The 20,365-nt window shown below is 42.9% G+C and overlaps 1 protein-coding gene across 1 annotated transcript in view; it reads left to right on the forward strand.

Moving 5' to 3' along the window:
- The first annotated feature begins 2,199 nt into the window (after positions 1 to 2,199).
- NXPH3 (neurexophilin 3) overlaps positions 2,200 to 20,365 on the forward strand; it is a 34,825-nt gene continuing 16,659 nt past the window's right edge. Inside the window, exon 1 of the mRNA XM_082272743.1 lies at positions 2,200 to 2,832. Within this exon, the coding sequence (XP_082128869.1) occupies positions 2,779 to 2,832 (54 nt within the window). The 5' untranslated portion in view covers positions 2,200 to 2,778. The remainder of the gene's footprint in view (positions 2,833 to 20,365) is intronic.

Raw genomic sequence — 20,365 nt, forward strand, 5'->3', positions numbered from 1 at the left:
ATGAGATTTCTTTGGATTTAGTGTCTGGGGGGTCAAAAAAGTTTCAGCTCTGTAGCATGTCCAGAACCAGAAAAAACTGATTATTTTTCTTAGAATTTCAGTAGCGCAGGAATGGTGCTACCCTCCTTTCACACCTGGGCGTTTTTGTTTCAGGCGTTTTTCAGGCGTTTTTTTAACTTCTGTATAGGGGTATATATATATAAATATATGTGTGTGTGTGTATATATATATATATATATATATGTGTATGTGTGTATATATATATATATATGTATATATATATATGTGTGTGTATGTATATATATATATATATATATATATATATTTATGTGTGTGTATATATACATATATATATATATATATATATATATATATATATGTATATATGTATACCCCTAACCCAGAATCTGCATAGTGGGGTCACCCTGACATGGCAGAGTTCGGTCACCCTGACATGGCAGAGTCAGTTCGCCCTAAACTACACTACGGTCACCCTGACATGGCAGAGTTTGGTCACCCTGACATGGCAGAGTCAGTTCACCCTAAGCTACACTACGGTCACCCTGACATGGCAGAGTCAGGTCACCTAAACTACACTACGGTCACCCTGACATGGCAGAGTCAGGTCACCCTAAACTACACTACGGTCACCCTGACACTTAAAGCTATCCCTAAAAAAACTAGATTTTTGAATCTAACTATAGCGGTACATAGTACCCTAACTACACTGCATATCCCTTTCCTCACACTAATAATTGCAAAATGACACTGGAGCTTTACAAGCAGCAGGAGAAACACAAATGCTTCCACTCTCTTCCACAGCCTCTGTATTACAGTGCTAGAGTTTTGGCGGGGCTATGTTATATACTGGGGGGCGTATGGGGGGGTGTATTCACTCCTGATTGGCCTCTGGACCCCGTAGTCACTCCAATCACATTTTACTGATGTTTTCCTGTCCCATTGCATTTTGGGCGGTTCTGGTGGCCGAATTCCGAACTTTTACCGCAAAAAGTTCGGAATTCGGCTGAATTTCGAACCCCCAATGTTCGGGTCGAACCAATGGTCGACCCGAACCGTTCGACCATCCCTAGTGGTGAACTCTTGCAACTTACGGCGCATGCTAACAGCATCTCTTTAGGATTACACTACATAGGGGAATCGAATCACTCAATGCATTTTGATTAACCTCTTGTAGGCAGTCACCTCATTTGCAATACAGTTATTTCAATGGACCGCAAAATAGACATTTCTCACCATGGAGTTATTCTAAAGCTATCGAGTGATTGTAACTTCACTGTGTAGTTTTGGCCATACTGCTCTTTTGCTTTGTTCTTAATAATGTCTTTATACCTCCCTTCTATCCGTAGAATCCCTTCTTATAGGTCCCTTTTTTTTTTTTTTTTTTTATTTCCCTTTTCCTAGATCAGTCATAAAAGCAGATAGTAAGTAGCGTTGGCCTCTCTATTCCCTGGCACTAACATGCAGAGAATGAAAATGTCTGTCTAAACATCAATTTAATTGGAAAAGCCTTGTCCGTAACCCGGCATATTGACCCAGCGCGCACGGGAGAGATGGAGAAAAGCGAGAGATGGGGATGGTCTAAAAGAGACAGAGAGTGTTAGACATCGCTTTCAGAAGGATTATGTAGCCGGTACCTGTTTACAAGCCTGTTCAAGGGAGGACTACACGAAAACTCGCTTTAATGCGCATTCATAATGGTGCGCCCAAATAAAACCCCCTCCCCCCCATTGATGATCTGGGCACATGTGTTGGAAAAGGTGGTTGTCATAATTAAAAAAAAATGAGTCAATCTTTAAAAAAAAACAAAAAAAAATGATGCCTAGCTGAAAGCATTACTTGATTTGAGAACACAAAAGTGATAATGTTAAAAAAAAAAAATCAAATAAAAAAATGTAAAATAATCAGATAAAATCTCACGGGGAGGGGGATAAGGTTTTGACTCGATTGTAACCAATAAATATATTAAATGCATAATTTAAAGGGTGGAAGTATATTAAAAAAAAAAAAGCAATAGAGGGTGAGAGGTACAAGCTTGTAAATATGAGGTGGAGGGGGTGACTTGTACGTGAGAAAAACACAGAGGGATGTACAGAGACCAAGAGACAGACAGACAGTAGGAGAGCGTCTGATGGGAGGAGAGAAAAAGGGAGGAAGATAGAAGGTCAGATAGAGAGAGAGAGAGAGAGAGAGACACATGCAGAAGGAAAGCGAGAGGCATAGTTGAGGAAGGGGTTGGGGAGGGGGGGGTTGTAGACCCTGTGACAGAGAGAGCCACAGACCTGGCGAGAGAGGGATGCTCGAGAGAAGAAAAAAAAAGCGAGGGAACAAGCAGAAGAAGGATGAGCCAATGAGAGCAGGAGAAGAGGAGAAAGGTGTGTGACGGGCAAAGGAAGAAGAGGAGCAGGTGGAGAACGGAGACGGCAGGGACAAGCAAGGCAGGGAGCAAGTGGAGAAGACCAGCTTAAGGATACACTGCCAAGAGAAAGAAGGCAACAAAAAAAAAAAGAGTAGAGTCAAGAGCGGCAAGAGTGATGATAAAGGGATAAAAAGAGGCTGAGACTGGAAAGAGAGAAAGAGGAGGGGACCGGGGCCACCTATGTAGGGCGAGAAAGAACAGAGAAGTGCGAGAGACCGAAGAGGGGGGGAATTAGTGAGGTGGTCAGGCTGCGTGTGTATATCTAGCTGTGATCTTCACAGCATACACATGGATGCTCAACGCAGGTGAGTGTACGCTACAAGACTCAGCCGCTGAGCAAAATGCAGCTGACACAATGCTGTTTTATATTCCTCGTCCAAGGCAGCATCTATCTGGTAAGTACTGGATCTGAAATATCTCTATTTACCCCCCTCCGTCTGTCTGTCTGTCTGTCTGTCTCTTTATATCAATGTCTATCTCGAGCCCCCCTCCTGATCTGACCCCCTCCTTATCTAACCCCCCCCCCTCCCTTTGGCAGGCTGTCACACCTGCTGCTCTCCAACGTATGATATATTGCCTTGTGTATTATGTGTAAGCCCTCTTTATGCACATCCTATAGAGTGTATATGGTCACATTAAAAGCCCAAGCTTTTCCGTAACAAGGAGGGGATTTAAATCCTTAGCTTACGTTAAACAATCCCCTACCTGTTGCTTGTTTCCAGCTAGCTAATGTATTAGTATATGTGCATTTAGCAATATACAGGGGGCGTGTGGGTAATGGGGATACCAGATGTCTGGTTTAAAGGTCTGACATTGCAAGGGTAAGGAAGAGGGGGGTATGCATAGTACAATATGGAGCCAACCTTGAAGAGGTTAGCTGTATTTTTGGTATTTTTTTTTATTTTTTGTGTAGTGGTTTGGAAATTGGGACTGTAAGGGGCTGAGTGATCCAGAGGGAACTAAGGCATGATTCATAGGTTTACTAGTCAGTCACATGTATGAGCGGAGAGATCTACCGTCTGGGGGCTGTCTAATAGGTTAAACAAGCTATTTACAAGCAGAGAAAATAATAGGGAGGGGGGTTGTTGGGGTTTAAGAGGTTAGTCCAGTATAGGAGTAAGAAGCACTAACAGTTCCAAAGGATGCTTCTAGTTAAAGAACTGGCATGAAAAGGTTTCGAGCGGGTTAAACAGCTTGTTTCAGGTATGATCTCAAGAAACCTTAACCTTTTAGAGTTTCTGCCTTGACACAGACTACAGATCTGAGCATATACCTAAAGTGCTAAATGATTCTGAGAATTGGAAGTGTGGTCTAGTCTTGGGATAATGCACCTGCTTTATTTTATTCCAGAGATCCTCAGGTTTCGACAGGTATTGGAAGAGTTAAGTAGCCAGATCTTAGCATTCTAAGAGTGATCTGATGACGGCTGTGCATTTAATAGTATAGTGCATTAACCCAATTATATATTTTTATTATTATTATTATACAGGATTTTTATATAGCGCCAACAGTTTGCGCAGCATTATATACTGGAAATTTTAACACTTGAAAGAGATAACTAAAAGTAAAAGGAAATTAAAAGTATTTAATGGGTTAATCACTATGCCTTGTTTTATTCCGGAGATTACTGGGTACATTTACTTGTAATGTAAAGAAGGCAGTATGGAAATGCATGGAGAGATGTAATGACAGCCCTGTATTTATTGGGTTAATACAGCTTTGAAACTGTATTCCAGAGGTTTTTAGACCTAGAAATGTAAGAGTTTGTAGAATTATGAGATCTAATGACAGGTGTTTTTTAAAGGATTATGTCATCTTCAAAATGCATTCAAAGAGTTAAACAGACAGTGCTGTACATGAAAAAAGAACCAATGACATTTGTAAATTTATACCCACTATGTCATTTGATTGTAGAAATTTTCATATCTGTGAACATGTATCTAAAAAGTCACTAAGACAGCCCTGAATATCTAATGATCTGATCATTGCCTTGTTAGACCACCATATCATTTTATTCCAGATATTTTTATCAAGTGATCTGATCACAGCCCTTGGTAGACCACCATATCATTTTATTCCAGAGATTTTTATCGAGGGATCTGATCACAGCCCTTGGTAGACCACCATATCATTTTATTCCAGAGATTTTTATCAAGTGATCTGATCACAGCCCTTGGTAGACCACCATATCATTTTATTCCAGAGATTTTTATCAAGTGATCTGATCACAGCCCTTGTTAGACCACCATATCATTTTATTCCAGAGATTTTTATCGAGTGATCTGATCTCAGCCCTTGTTAGACCACCATATCATTTTATTCCAGAGATTTTTATCGAGTGATCTGATCTCAGCCCTTGTTAGACCACCATATCATTTTATTCCAGAGATTTTTATCAAGTGATCTGATAATAGCCTTCTTAGACCACCATAACATTTTATTCCAGAGATTTTTTAAGGTCTGGATTTGTATGTTAGGAGTCAAGTGTAAAATCCTGAGAATTATCAAGGAGATCCTTGAACATAGATAAGTATATATGAGCCCACACAGCTCTAAAATGTATAAAAAATTGATTACACATGTATATTTAATAAATCAGAGTCTTCTATGTCCGTTTATTCCAGCGATCTTTAATCTTGGACATGTATTTTAGGAGTTAAATAGTCCCAAAATGACAGTTATGCCTTTATCATTTACTTTTACACCAAAGACCTTTAGATCCTACATCATGAAAGTTGAACGGACACATCCAAATATTAAAAGAGGGAATGACTGATAGTTCATGAGTTAATAATGCCATGTAATTTTATTTCAGAGGACTTTAGACACATGCAACTGAAGACTATCACTAAGACATAAGAGAGATCCAATGAAGGTTTCTTGTGGTTCAAGGTTTCTCTACAGTTGCATTCCAAAGATCCTAGGATATTGGAAGGGTTAAATAGCCAACCATGACCATTGTAAGAAATGGCAGTTGTGAGAAAATAAGGTAATAATGTTTAAATAATCAGCCATGACCACTGTAAGAAATGGCAGTTGTGAGAAAATAACTTAATAAGGGTTAAATAGTCACCCATGAGCATTGTAAGAAATGGCAGTTGTGAGAAAATAAGGTAATAATGTTTAAATAATCAGCGATGACCATTGTAAGAAATGGCAGTTGTGAGAAAAGAACTTAATAAGGGTTAAATAGTCAGCCATGACCATTGTAAGAAATGGCAGTTCTGAGAAAATAAGGTAATAATGTTTAAATAATCAGAAAAGACCACTGTAAGAAATGGCAGTTGTGAGAAAATAACTTAATAAGGGTTAAATAGTCACCCATGACCATTGTAAGAAATGGCATTTGTGAGAAAATAGGGGAATAATGGTTAAATATTCAGCCATGACCACTGTAAAAAGTGACAGTTGTGCAGAAATAAGGTAAGAAGGGTTAAATAGTCAGCCATGACATGGTAAGAAATGGCAGTTGTTAGAAAATATGGTAATAATGGTTAAATAATCAGTCATGACCACTGTAAGAAATGAAAATTGTGCGAAAATAAGGTAAAAAGGGTTAAATAGTCAGCCATGAACATTGTAGAAAATGGCAGCTGTGAGAAAATAAGGTAATAAGGGGTAAATAGTCAGCCATGACCATTGAAAGAACTGGTAGTTGTGAGAAAACAAGGTAAGCCCTCTATGTCAATTTCTTCCACAGATCCTAAGACCTGAGACATGTATTTGAAGAGATAAATAGATGGTTCTGAGAGATATCTGAGAAATATAATAACAGTTGTGCAGTGCTTCTATATCATTTAATCCAGAGATCTTGGGAACTGATTCTGTATTTGAAGAATTAAATAAATAAATGTGGCCTTGGTTCGTCTGATGAAAGCTGTGTGCCGAATAGATTAACCATTCTATCAAGTGTGGCATCAGATATCTACAGACGTGTACATGTAATGGGAGTCCTCCTCACCTAGGATCAGAAAGAAGAGTTAAAAGGACATATTTAAAGGGTCAGTCTAAAGTAGATGCCTGGATCGACGGACTTGCCAGGAGCTTGACTTTTACAGGCAATCCTAGGTATGATCAGACAGAAGAGAAGACAGCCAGTCAAAGAGTTGAAAGGTCTCTCTTGTATAGGTGCTAAGATCTACAGCTCTGCTGGTGGTTCGCTGGGGTAGATCTTGAACATCAAGTGAGATCAGAGAGAGAGATCATGCAGGGGTTAAATGGCCAATCTAGCATAGTATGAGACCCCCCAACCTTAATATCTATGTGAAAAGATAAAAAGCAACTACCTTAACATCAAAGGCAGGTTAAAGGTTTAGCAGTGGATATATAGGGAGCTTGACATGTTTCGTCTAGTCGGATGGATTGTATGCTAGGCACGTTTGATGGGTTAAAGATCAGTCAAATATGAACTGAGAGATCTATAGGTAGGAGCCCATTTCATTAGCTAAACAAAGTGTGTCATACAGGAGCAAAAATAACCTAATTACAATAGAATGTTTAATGACTTAAAGGGATAGTCCCACATTGAAAGCTTGCAGCCTTGTAGAAAGCGAAGTCTATGGAAAAGATGAGATTTAACCACTTAAGCCCCGGAAGATTTTACCCCCTTCCTGACCAGGGCCTATTTTGCGATTCGGCACTGCGTGAATTTAGCGGACAATTGCGCGGTCGTGCGACGCTGAACCTAAACAAATTTGACGTCCTTTTTTTTCCCCACAAACAGAGCTTTCTTTTGGTGGTATTTGATCACCTGTGCAATTTTTTGATCATGCGCTATAGACAAAAAAAGCGTCAATTTTGCAAAAATAACAATATTTTTCACATTTTTTTATATGAAACTCCCAAAAAAAAAATGTAAAAATCAAAATTTTTTAACATTTTAGGCCAATTTGTTTTATGCTACATATGTTTGGTAAAAAAAAAAATTGCAAAAAGCGTATTTTGATTGGTTTGCGCAAAATTTATTGCGTTTACTAACAAAGGGAAAGATTTTTGTCATTTTTGTTGTTTTTTTTTTTAATGAGTAATGGCAGCGATCTGCGATTTTTTTTTTTGCGGGACTGCGACATTGCGGCAGACAGATCGGACCCTTGACTGACATTTTTGACACTTTTGGGGTTACCAGTGACATTACTACAGTAATCAGTGCTATACATATGGACTGTTACTTTAAAAATGACACTGGCAGGGAAAGAGTTAACTTTATAAGAGAGGGAGGGGTTAAGTGTGTCCCTAGGGGCGTGATTCTAACTGGGATTGGATGTGGCTACTGGTGTAAGAACAGAGATCTACGGTCCTACATAGTAGAACCGTGTGATCTCCATTCTTACACAGGGGAGAATGACAGTCGGCTGTGTTTACATTAGCCGCCTGCTCTAACGGACGATCGTGAATGCCCGGCGGACATCGGGTCCGCCGGGCACGGGCAGGTCCGTGAGTGAGCGGGAGAGCGCATCCGGCGGCGCGCGCTCGCTCCCCAGAGCCTCACAGGCTAGTGACGTAGACCTACGTCGCTTTGCCTGTGAGGGGCTGACTGCCGACGTAAATCGTCGTTAGGCAGTCGGCAAATGGTTAATAGGCTAAATCAGCCTAGCCCTAACATAATATATAAAGTTGTCGGTTGCCTTCTCTCTCTGTGGGACAAATTCTAAAAATTAGAGGAGAGGAAAGCGTATTACCCTAAGCAACCAATCAGAGTGTGGCAGTGATTTTTCACCGCAGCTTGAGATGAAGGCTGAAGCTTGATTGGTTGACATTTTCCTTTCTTCAACCTATAATAAATCTGTCCAGATCTAAAACACGTGACATGCTCGATGGATTATACATGAAGCTCCTTGTACAGCCAGTGTCACATTGACCTGCCTTATCTTTACCTGTCACAACTAACTGGGCACTTAGGCTCATCCTTTACATAGAGGAGTGTAGCCCTTCCTACTAGGTCGTGCAAACTGTCAGTCCCAGTGGATTGTCGAATGACCTATTGACATTGACATGTTCGATAGGTTAAAAGGCCTGTCCCCCTAGGGAGCCTAGTGGTGTAATGAGAGACATATTTAAAGTTCAGACAATGCCAGCTAGTTATCTAATAAGGGTTGGCCATTGATTTCAGAGAGTTTCAAGATGATGCTGGGAAAGATTTGTAAGTACATTTACTTGAGATTATCAGGGCTTCATAGGTTTGTTATAGGAAGATATATATAAAAACGGCCTATTGATTAATGGTTTTTAAGATGGGTTGAAGAGGTCATCTGTAATAGGCAATGGTTTATAAAGGGCTGAGTTGTTAAGTGACCTTTTATGTTCAGTTTCAAATGTAGGTTATTAGGTCAAGTAGTGTATTGCTGGCCTAAAGGGGCACACCCTCTTATTTAGCATGTAGGCTAACTTCATCTTGCCATCAGGTGGCACCTACTAAAGGATTGCATCAGACATATTTGCCAACCTGGTCTGCTTATACTTCCTTGATGTGCCTACTGGTAATGTATGGTAGACATATAGATATAGAAACAGGACTGCATGCGATCCGATCTAAGAAATGTGAACACAGCTACTGTTAGCTTGTAGCTTCTTTTTTGATACCTCCCCTTCCCCCGTTCTGGTATACAGAAGTAGTGTTTAGAGCAACCCAATCTCCATTTTGAGTGCAGTAGGACATGGCTTGAGGACTTATCCCATGCTGGGCCATATCGATTTCCAAGACAGTGGTGGGGAAATTGCATCCCCTGATTATGATGTGAAGGACCAAGCACCACCTCATAGCTGAGCTTAGTAAGAGACCTAAATTACAGAAGTAGTGTTTAGAGCAACCCAACCGAAAATCTCCATTTTGAGTGCAGTAGGACATGGCTTGAGGACTTATCCCATGCTGGGCCATATTGATTTCCAAGACAGTGGTGGGGAAAGGGCCTCCCCTGATTATGATGTGAAAGACCAAGCACCACCTCATAGCTGAGCTTAGTAAGAGACCTAAATTACAGAAGTAGTGTTTAGAGCAACCCAACCCAAAATCTCCATTTTGAGTGCAGTAGGACATGGCTTGAGGACTTATCCCATGCTTGGCCATATTGATTTACACGACAGTGGTGGGGAAAGGGCATCCACTGATTATGATGTGAAGGACCAAGCACCACCTCATAGCTGAGCTTTGTAAGAGACCTAAATTACAGAAGTAGTGTTTAGAGCAACCCAACCGAAAATCTCAATTTTGAGTGCAGTAGGACATGGTTTGAGGACTTATCCCATGCTGGGCCATATTGATTTCCAAGACAGTGGTGGGGAAAGGGCATCCACTGATTATGATGTGAAAGACCAAGCACCACCTCATAGCTGAGCTTTGTCAGAGACCTAAATTAATTCTTCATCTATTCCTAGAGATTACTCTCTAATATCAACTAGAGGGACCAGATCAAAGAGATGCTTATCACTCATCCTTTAACAGATTCTCCATAGGAACATATAGAGTCGGTTACAAAGAAAAGCTCAGCTGAAAAATCTGAGCTTGGCTTGCTAATGGCGCTTTTCCACTGCATGGAACCGAATGGTTCGGCTCGCTTTTGTGCTTTTCCACTGCTGGTACCGCATGGTATGGTGTAGGAACGGTTCGGTACGGTGCGGTACGGCGGCGCTTTTCCACTGCATGGAACTGAACGGTACGGCTCTCAAAAACAGTACCACCTCGATTGTGGTTCCAAGAGGTACCATAACCGGTACTATATCCCACAATCCTTTGCATGCAGTCACTACTAGCCACTGATTGGTCAGAGAATCCCACCCACCCCGTTGTTATCCCACCCACTTAACTTTAGTACTACTTTAGTGGAAAAGCAAACCATACCGTACCGAACCGTTCCAACACCGTACAATGCGGTACCAGCAGTGGAAAAGCAAACTGGGCCAAGCAGGGCCGAGTAGAGCCGAGCCGGTACTTGCAGTGGAAAAGTGCCATAAGATGATAGTTGAGGCAAGTCTTTTTATGTTGATTCCATTCTGCAGTGAAGATTTGATGGGATTCTGGACCCTGCCCAACATCATTCAGAGAATCCATTTTGGGTGTTGTCCAGCTTTTAGATGGAGTCCTATTTCCAGGTGAAAAGATGACAAATGGGTCACAAAGATCTATTAAACATGTGCTACACTCAAAATGTAAATTAAACTTTGATGTATATACAAGGAGCACAGCCTACTTTAGTACTTTGGTTTTTCACCTGAGCTTTGTTGTGGTGGACCATTTCATCTCAACTCCTTTTGTTAGTCATTAGTCTGATGATCCTGGAAAATGCCTGCTTGTGCTGTTGAAACAGCCTTCAGGCTCCTTGCTGCCTCTCACATTACCAAGATGTTTTTCACAGCCACCAATCCTGTTCAAACGTTAAGTTTTTCACCTGAGCTTTGCTGTTGTGGACAATTTCACCTCAACTCTCTTTGTTAGTCATTAGTCTGATGATCCTGGAAAATGCCTGCTTGTGCTGTTGAAACACCCATCAGGCTCATTGATGCCTCTCACACTACTGGGATGTTTTTCACAGCCACCAATCAGATTCAAACTTTCCGTTTTTCACCTGAGCTTTGCTGTGGTGGACCACTTCCCCACACCTTTTTTTTATTAGTCATTAGTCTGATGATCCTGGAAAACACCTGTTTGTGTTGTTGGAACACCCTTCAGGCTCCTTGCTGCCTCTCACACTACCAAGATGTCTCTCCCAGCCACCAATCAGATTCATACCTTCAGTTTTTCACCTCAGCATTGCTGTGGTGGACCAAATCACCTCAAACTCTTTTGTTAGTCATTAGTCTGATTATCCTGGAAAACGCCTGCGTTTGTTTTTGAAACACCCTTCAGGCTCCTTGCTACCTCTCACACTACTAAGATGTTTCTCTCAGCCACCAATCAGATTCAAACCTGCTTTGGAAGTCGGAATGTAATTTTTGATCCCATAAGCAGAATGAGAAAGGAAGTTACGTAGCAAAGGCTGCAGGAAGTACACTCCCAGTGACCCTTTATAGATCAATGTGTGCTTGTGGGGTTTTATCAGATTAAGATGAATTGAGTATACTTTTTGACTTTTAGCACAGCTGCAGCATTTGTTGAATAGCATTAGTTCCTTGCCAATTGCGATTATTGGTTGCTATTTAATCAATAAGACACGAACTTAACACCAAAGCTTTGGTGTGTCCCTAATGTATGCAGTGTGTGCAGTGTACATAGACCCCAAAGAAGTGGGGGCCCACAGTGCACTCACTGAACAAATCTGATTCAAAAATGACTCCTAACCATGACCCATACCATGAGCTGCAGCCATTTCTGTCACTTGTTGGTGCTCCTCATGGGAGGTCCACATACTGTATGCTTTCACTTCACCCATTCTCAAGTGAATGGGTGCAATGCCAATAATATGCTAATCAAGTATTCACGCAATGCATGCGTACGCCGTGGCCTGCCCTCATATCCAGACTAGTGCTAGTGGATTCACTTGCCAGGATTTCCTCACTAGTCTGCACAATGGATTCCAAAGGATATAAGGGATTTACAGTAAAATTCCTAGTAAAACCAAGTTATAGTATGCAGTCTAAGGGACTAAAGCACAGGTGTCAAACTGGCAGCCCTCAAGCTGTTGCGGAACTACAAGTCCCATGAGGCATTGCAAGGCTGACAGTTGCAAGCATGACTCCCACAGGCAGAGGCATGATGGAACTTGTAGTTCCGCAACAGCTGGAGGGCCGCCTGTTTGACACACCTGGACTAAGGGATCACAATGATCACAATGAAGGTGTTACTTAGAAACCTAGAACCTAGAAAACCAATGAGCTGGGGTTCTGTGTTATACAAATTCCAACAAGACCTTGAGAGGTCCAAATTCAGCCTTCCTTTTTCCACCCCTGCATCCCCATATTGCCCTTTAAATGTAAAAGGTGACCTCATTAGCCAATAAGGTGGGGTGAGAGTAAAAGGGTTTGGGCAATCAACCTGGGCTCCATTCATATTTTCAATGTCTACAGGCTATAATTAGATGCCAATTCACGAGTATGTTTATTCACATAGGATACATTCCTACACAATGGCTAATGGATCATTTCAGTGCTACAGGGGCAGTTTACGTACATTAAATGCTTTGACAATGATTAGACCATGTTTGGGAACAGCCCATTAAAAGATACACTATATTGTCAAAAGTATTGGGACGCCTGCCTTTACACGCACATGAACTTTAATGGCATCCCAGTCTTAGTCTGTAGGGTTCAATATTGAGTTGGCCCCCCTTTTGCAGCTATAACAGCTCTAGGAAGGCTGTCCACAAGGTTTAGAAGTGTGTCTATGGGAATGTTTAAACATTCTTCCAGAAGTGTATTTGTGAGGTCAGGCACTGATGTTGGACAAGAAGGCCTGGTTCGCAGTCTCCGCTCTAATTCATCCCAAGGGTGTTCTATCGGGTTGAGGCCAGGACTCTGTGCAGGCCAGGCAAGTTCCTCCACCCCAAACTTGCTCATCCATGTCTTTATGGACCTTGCTTTGTGCACTGGTGCGCAGTCATGTTGGAACAGAAAGGGGCCATCCCCAAACTGTTCCCACAAAATTGAGGGCATGAAATTGTCCAAAAAGTCTTGGTATGCTGACGACTTAAGAGTTCCCTTCACTGAAACTAAGGGGCCAAGCCCAACCCTGGAAAAACAACCCCACACCATAATCCCCCCCCTCCACCAATTGATTTGGACCAGTGCACAAAGCAAGGCCCATAAAGACATGGGTGAGAGAGTTTGAGGTGGAGGATTTTGACTGGCCTGCCTGAGCTCAACCCTATAGAACACCTTTGAGATGAATTATAGCGCAGACTGGGAGCCAGGGCTTCTCTCCAACATCAGTGCCTGACCTCACAAATGCGCTCCTGGAAGAATGGTCAAACATTCCCATAGACACACTCCTAAACCTTGTAGACAGCCTTCCCAGAATAGTTGAAGCTGTTATAGCTGCAAAGGGTGGGCCAGCTCATTTTTGATGCCTATGGACTAAGACTGGGATACCATTAAAGTTTATGTGCGTGTAAAGGCAGGCATCCCAATACTTTTGATATAATATAAATATATATATATATATATATATATATATATATATATATATATATATATATATAGCCTTTATTGTTATATTTAGTACTTATTGTTATAAGGGGACAAATAAAGGCAGGAGTCCCAATACTTTTGGTAATATAGTCTAAGTTTAAAAAAGAGCAGCCCATTGAAAAGATAAGTTTAAAAACAGCTTTTGCTGCAATATTCACCTTCAATTTAGAGGTTTCCCCTGTTATACATTTTTTCTGCCACTAGATGTCCTCAGTCTGATGGCTAGCATAATTAAACCAATTTTCTTTGAGCCTAAATTGTCCTAAATGTGCTCCAGCCTGAGACTGGACAGTGGTGAGCCCATCTCTCTGCCACTCTGCTTTCTCCTCCTATCAGTATGTGTCACGCTCCAGCAGCAGGCACTCTGATATTATCAAGTACAATGCAGGACCAATAGCCAATAATAGTGACAACTCACAGACCAGATTGTTGGGGTAAAGATTTGAGCGCCACCTACTGCTAGAGCCAGGGATTAGGACCCCTAGGCATAAACAAACATTTAACCCTTGACATGCATGTGGAGTACCACTGCAAGGGGAGTTTTTTTTTTTTTTTTCGTTTTCCCCAGAGATAGATTTTAAAGTGCCTTAAATGCTACTGGCAGCTTGTTTAATCGGGATCTATATTTTTGCATATCATCAAATATCTACATCTGTCCAATATAAAATGGTCCCCATGTATGGACAAATCACATTAAGATCTGGCTGCCTATGGCTTTTGATTTGGGTTGATTTAACTGATGTTTGCATGTTTGGTTGATATTACAAGTTTATAACAGGACCAGCATCTGGCACCCCATACATGACCGGTATGCCTCATACAGGGCCAGTGCTTTTCCACATACTGGACGGGTGCTCTGCCCCATTCAGGACCAGTGCTGTGCTATACAGGACTGATGCCCTACATCATACAGGACCAGTGCTGTGCCTCATACAGAACTGGTGCTCTTCCCCATACAGGACCAGCGCTGTGGCCCATACAGTATTAGTGTTCTGCCTCACACAGGGCCAGTCCTTTTCCACATACTGGACTGGTGCTCTGCCCCATACAGGACTGACACCTTACCCCATACAGGACCAGAGCTCTGCCTCATACAGGATAGGTGTTCTACCCCATACAGGACCAGTATTACGTCCCATACAGGACCAGTGCTGGGCCCCATACAGGATAGGTGTTCTGCCCCATACAGGACCAATGTTGTGCCTCCTACAGGATTGGTGCTCTGCCCCATACAGGACCAGTGCTCTTCCCCATACAGAACCAGTGCTCTGCCCCATACAGGACCAGTGCTCTTCCCCATACAGGACCAGTGCTCTGAACATACAGGATTGGTTCCTTTGCCCTATATAGGACTAATGCTCTCCCCATATAGGACTAGTGCTGTGCCCCATACAGGACCAGTGCTGTGCCCTATACAGGACTGATACCACACCATACAGGACTAGTGCTGTGCCTCATACAAAACTGGTGCTCTTCACCATACAGGACCAGCGCTGTGCCCCATACAGAATCAGTGTTCTGCCTATTACAGGGCCAGTGCCTTTTCACATACTGGACTAGTGCTCTGCCCATACAGGACTAGTGCTCTGCCAATACAGGACTGGTGCTCTGCCCCATACAGGACTGGTGCTCTGCCCCATACAGGACTCAAACTCCTACCCCTTACAGGTGTTCTACCCTATACAGGACGAATATTATGTTCCATACAGGGCCAGTAGTGGGCCCCATACAGGATAGGTGTCCTGCCTCATACAGGACCAATGCTGTGTCTCCTACAGGATCAGTGTTCTGCACCATACAAGGCCAGTTCTCCACCCTATACAGAACTGGTGCTCTGCACAATAAAGTATTGACATCCTTCCCCATACAAGGCCAGTGCGCCACCCCATACAGGACCAGTGCTCTGCCCCATACAGGATTGGTGCCCTTCCTCATACAGGACCAGTGCAGTGCCCCATTCAGAACCAGTGTTCTGCCTCATACAGAACCAGTGCTCCACACCATTCAGGACTGGTGCTCTGCACAATACAGGATTGACGCCCTTCCCCATACAAGGCCAGTACTCCACCCCATACAGGACTAGTGCTATGTGCCATACAGAATTGGCGCCCTTCCCCATACAGGACCAGTGCTTGGCCCCATTCAGAACCAGTGTTCTGCCTCACACAGAACTAGTGTTCTTCCCCATACTGGACCAATGCTCTGCCCTTTAAAGGACAATTGATCTTACCCATATAGGACCAATTCCCTGTACCATATAGGAGGTGTGCCCTAACCTTTACAGAACCGGTGCGCTGCCCTGTATAGGACTAGTGATCTTCCTAATATAGACCTTGTGCCCTGTACCATATAGGAAGAGTGCCTTAACCCATACAGAACTGGTGTTCTGCCCCATACTAGACCAGTTCTCTGCCCCATACAGGACTGGTGATCTTCCTCATATAGGACTAGTGCCCTGTACCATATAGTAGAGGTGCCTTGCCCCATACAGGACTGGTACTCTTCCCCATATAGGACCAGTGCCCTGTACCATATAGAATAGGTGACCTAATCAATACTGAAACAGCGCTGCTCCCCATACAGGTCTAGCGCTTTGTCCCATACAAGATTGGTGCTGTGCCCCATACAGGACCAGTGTTCTGCCCTATACAGAATCTGGGTTCTGGTCCGTACAAGAACGATGCTCTTCCCCATATAGGATCAGCTCCATGCAAGACCAGTGTCCTGCCTCATACAGGAACGGCTCACTACATCTGATTGATCAAATCTGTTTCATTGTGTAGCTCTTGTATAACATTTCAGCGTCTCTATGGATTTGCGGGCTCATTTAACAGATGGTACCCTCTACTGAAACTGCCATTTTGTAACTGTATGTTCTTTGAGCAGCCTTCCATCATGAAGCTATATAATTTTTCTGTTATCACTGTAGTTTACTATTGTACATTTCTTCTGCATGATGTGCATTGTCATGCCTGCTTTGTTTCAGTATAGTGCACAAAAATGTTTGTTGTTTTTACCCAAAACTATTTAGCAGCTATTGTCACAGGTTGTGTCTGCTAATACTAGACTGTACCGTTAGGCTTATTTAAAGCCCAAATCCAAGCTTCTATAATTAAAAAAGCCCCTTAGCATGTGTTAAAAATAAATGTCCCACAGTGCTAAATTCATTTTTAATCAATCGCTGTTCCCTGCAGTCCCTTTTTTCTCCACAAGATGTCCTCAGTCTTCTGGGTTAAATGAACCCTAATGTCCCTCCACCCGAAAGATTGAGGAGATATTGTAAGTGCAGGGAATCCTGGTCAAACCCCTTCAGGGGGCATCATCATAACACCCTTCAGTTACTGTATAATAGTACAGAGTGACACTGATGTCATCACATTAGCACAGCTCTCTGCATTATTCAGGCCCATCCAGAAAAGCAAAACATAAAGTAGAGGCCCTAGACGGAATGCACTGGGGGCCCAGAGTTGGGCTTTAAAAAGGCAAAGAGTTTAGGTGAGCTCCATTGTAACCAATCAGAATTCATTTTATCTATAGCCTTGAGATATAATATAGCAGCCAAAAATAACAAGATACAAATGAACAGGTTATCAAAAGATAAAATAACAAAACCAGCTTTTGTTGCAAAACTCAAGAGATTTTTCCTGCAGTGTCTTTTTTCTGCCACTAGAAGTCCTCAGTTTCATGGCCAGCACCGTTTAACCCACTTCCTCAGCACCCAGACTTTCCTGGACCCATCCCAGCCTAAAAATGGACCTTGCAAGGAGAAGCAGCAGAGTGATGAGCTAATCTCTCTATCACTATGTTCTCTCCTTCTATCTGCATGCTTCTTGTCAGCACATGAACTCCCTCCTTGAGCTGCTTTCTCTTCTCCCACTCCAGCATTGGCATGTGTTAAAAATAAATAGACCACAGTGCTAAACTAATTTTTAATCAATTGCTGTCCCCTGCAGTCCCTTTTTTCTCCACAAGATGACCTCGTCTTCTGGGTTAAATGACCCCTAATGTCCTTCCACCCGAAAGATTGAGGAGATATTGTAAGTGCAGGGCATCCTGGTCAAACCCCATCATGGGCATCATCATAACACCCTTCATTTACTGTATATTGGTGCAGAGAGTGACACTGATGTCATCACATTAGCACAGCTCTCTGCATCATTCAGGCCCATCCAGAAAAGCAAAACATAAAGTAGGGGCCCTAGACGGAATGCACTGGAGGCCCAGAGTTGAGCTTTAAAAAGGCAAAGAGTGAAAAAGTGAGCTCCCCAGGCGTTTTAGGTAAGCCCTGATTAAATGGGGCAAAAAATCTGATTGCTTTTGATTAAATTGCCGTTGTTTTGAAAATATTATTGCATTTCAATTTCCGTTCAATTTATTCTTTAAAGTGCATGTAAACCCTCACATATACCCGGTGAAGTGAACAGCCTCAGATGATACACAGAGATGAAACTAATCTCCCTACATATGTTTTACTTGTGTAAGTGCTGTCTTCAACTTTCTATACTGTTTAGAAAGTGCACGTCCTGTTAGAATTTCTCTTCCTGATTCACCTGTGGGTGTGGATTCTTGCCATACACTGTGAGACAGCTGATTGGAGGAAAGCCACACACTCCCCTCTCCACATAGGCAGTAACATAAAAAGCTGTGCTGTGAATAGATCAGCTCTCTGCTAATCTATTTATAGCACCCACCCGACACAAATTTCAGCCTGATTTTATCTCAGTTGATGGAGAACTTGTCAGAAGTTATCGTGCTGATAACAGAAGAACGGAGCAGGAGAAAACCATAGTACTTAGGGCTTTGAAGAGAGATAAGGAAACACTACAGATATATGTGCCCAGGTCAAATTTAATGAATGGGGTCCACATCCACTTTAAAATCAGTATTGGGGCTGGCAATTGAATGCCCAGTTCCAACTGCACAATCAAGCAAATTTTCGTGGTCACTCAAACTCGTGAGTGGTAGAGTGCTTGATTTCTGATGTCTACTCGCTATCGTATTACCTGGATCAAAAGTGGTTTAGATACACTCTTAGTGACCCTTTGAGGTGCACTCTGAATCCTGACTACAGTGGGTTTTAGAGAACTAAGCAGTAGGGTCCTGTAAGGCTCCAGAAGACTTCAGCTGCATTATCACTGCATTTATTCATTTTTTTTGGTAAAAGGGTAAGGGATGGCAGGGAAGAAAATTGGCTTTAAGTGATTTTTTTTTAGCACACTTGCAGTGCTTGTTGGATAGTGCAAGCATTAGGACTGGGTTCTCTTGTTGCTTCAAATTACCCATTTAGTTGTAAAGTGCAGTTATCCATTGTAACCAATCAGAATTCATTTTATCTATAGCCTTGAGATATAATATAGCAGCCAAAAATAGCAAGATCAAAAGATAAAATAACAAAACCAGCTTTTGTTGCAAAACTCAAGAGATTTTTCCTGCAGTGTCTTTTTTTCTGCCACTAGATGTCCTCAGTTTGATGGCCAGCATCATTTATCCCACTTCCTCAGAACCCAGATTTTCCTGGACCCATCCCAGCCTGAGAATGGACCTTGCAAGGAGAAGCAGCAGAGTGATGAGCTCATCTCTCTATCACTCTGTTCTCTCCTTCTATCTGCATGCTTCTTGTCAGCAGATGAACTGCCTCCTTGTGCTGCTTCCTCCTCTCTCACTCCAGCCCTGTTGTACAAAGAATGCAAGAGGCTGATATTAGGTCAAATTCAGGTACCTACACTGCCTGAATTTAAAAAATACATTTATGATGCATTAAAGGATAGCTCCAACCAAAAGAGGAAACTCCGCTCGTTTGCACCCCCCCCCCCCCCTTCCACTGCCACATTTGGCACTTTTTGGGGGGGAGCGGGTACCTAGTTTTGACAGGTAAGCGCTCCCACTTCCTTGTAAGATCGTCGCACAGCAATCTACAAAATTTATGGGCCCGTCTCCTTCCCCATCGCTGCCTTCTGGGACAAACAGAGGTCCCAGAAGACGGCGGGACCATTCAGACTCGGGCATGCGCAGTAGGAAAGAGGCTGTAAGATTGCAAGGCATCGCTTCCTGTTTCCCTTACTACAGATGCTGGCGCCTGCACAGGAATCGGCAAAAGGTGTCGACATCGCAGGACCCCGGTAGAGGTAAGTGTCCCTATATTCAGGGCTGGTGCAACGATTTTTGACACCCTAGGCGAAACCTCATTTTGCTGCCCTCCCTCTGCTCTGCCTCTGACTCCACCTCCTTTTCCCTGACCATGTAACCTACCTGACCACTACAATGACCTACCTGACCCCTACACTGACCTACCTGACCACTACCCTGAGCATTGCACTGACATACCTGACACCTACACTGACCTACCTGACCCCTACACTGACTTACCTGACCCCTACACTGACCTACCTGACCCCTACACTGACCTACTGAACCTGACACCTACACTGACCTACTTGACCCCTACGCTGACTTACCTGACCCTTACGCTGACCTACCTGACCACTACACTGACCTACCTGACCCCTACACTGACCTACTGAACCTGACACCTACACTGACCTACCTGACCCCTACGCTGACTTACCTGACCCTTACGCTGACCTACCTGACCACTACACTGACCTACCTGACCCCTACACTGACCTACTGAACCTGACACCTACACTGACCTACCTGACCCCTACACTGACCTACCCAATTCCTGCTTCCTGTACTATTCAAACTCCCTCCCCCCCCCATCCCCCACATGCACAGTATGATGTAGATTGGAGGATCTATCATCCCCCATACCTCTCCTTGGCCTCACCATTCATCTCATCAGGGCTCTCCCCA

Source organism: Pelophylax lessonae (assembly GCF_965119305.1).
Source record: "Pelophylax lessonae genome assembly, chromosome: 11".
In the NCBI taxonomy this organism is placed as follows: domain Eukaryota; kingdom Metazoa; phylum Chordata; class Amphibia; order Anura; family Ranidae; genus Pelophylax; species Pelophylax lessonae.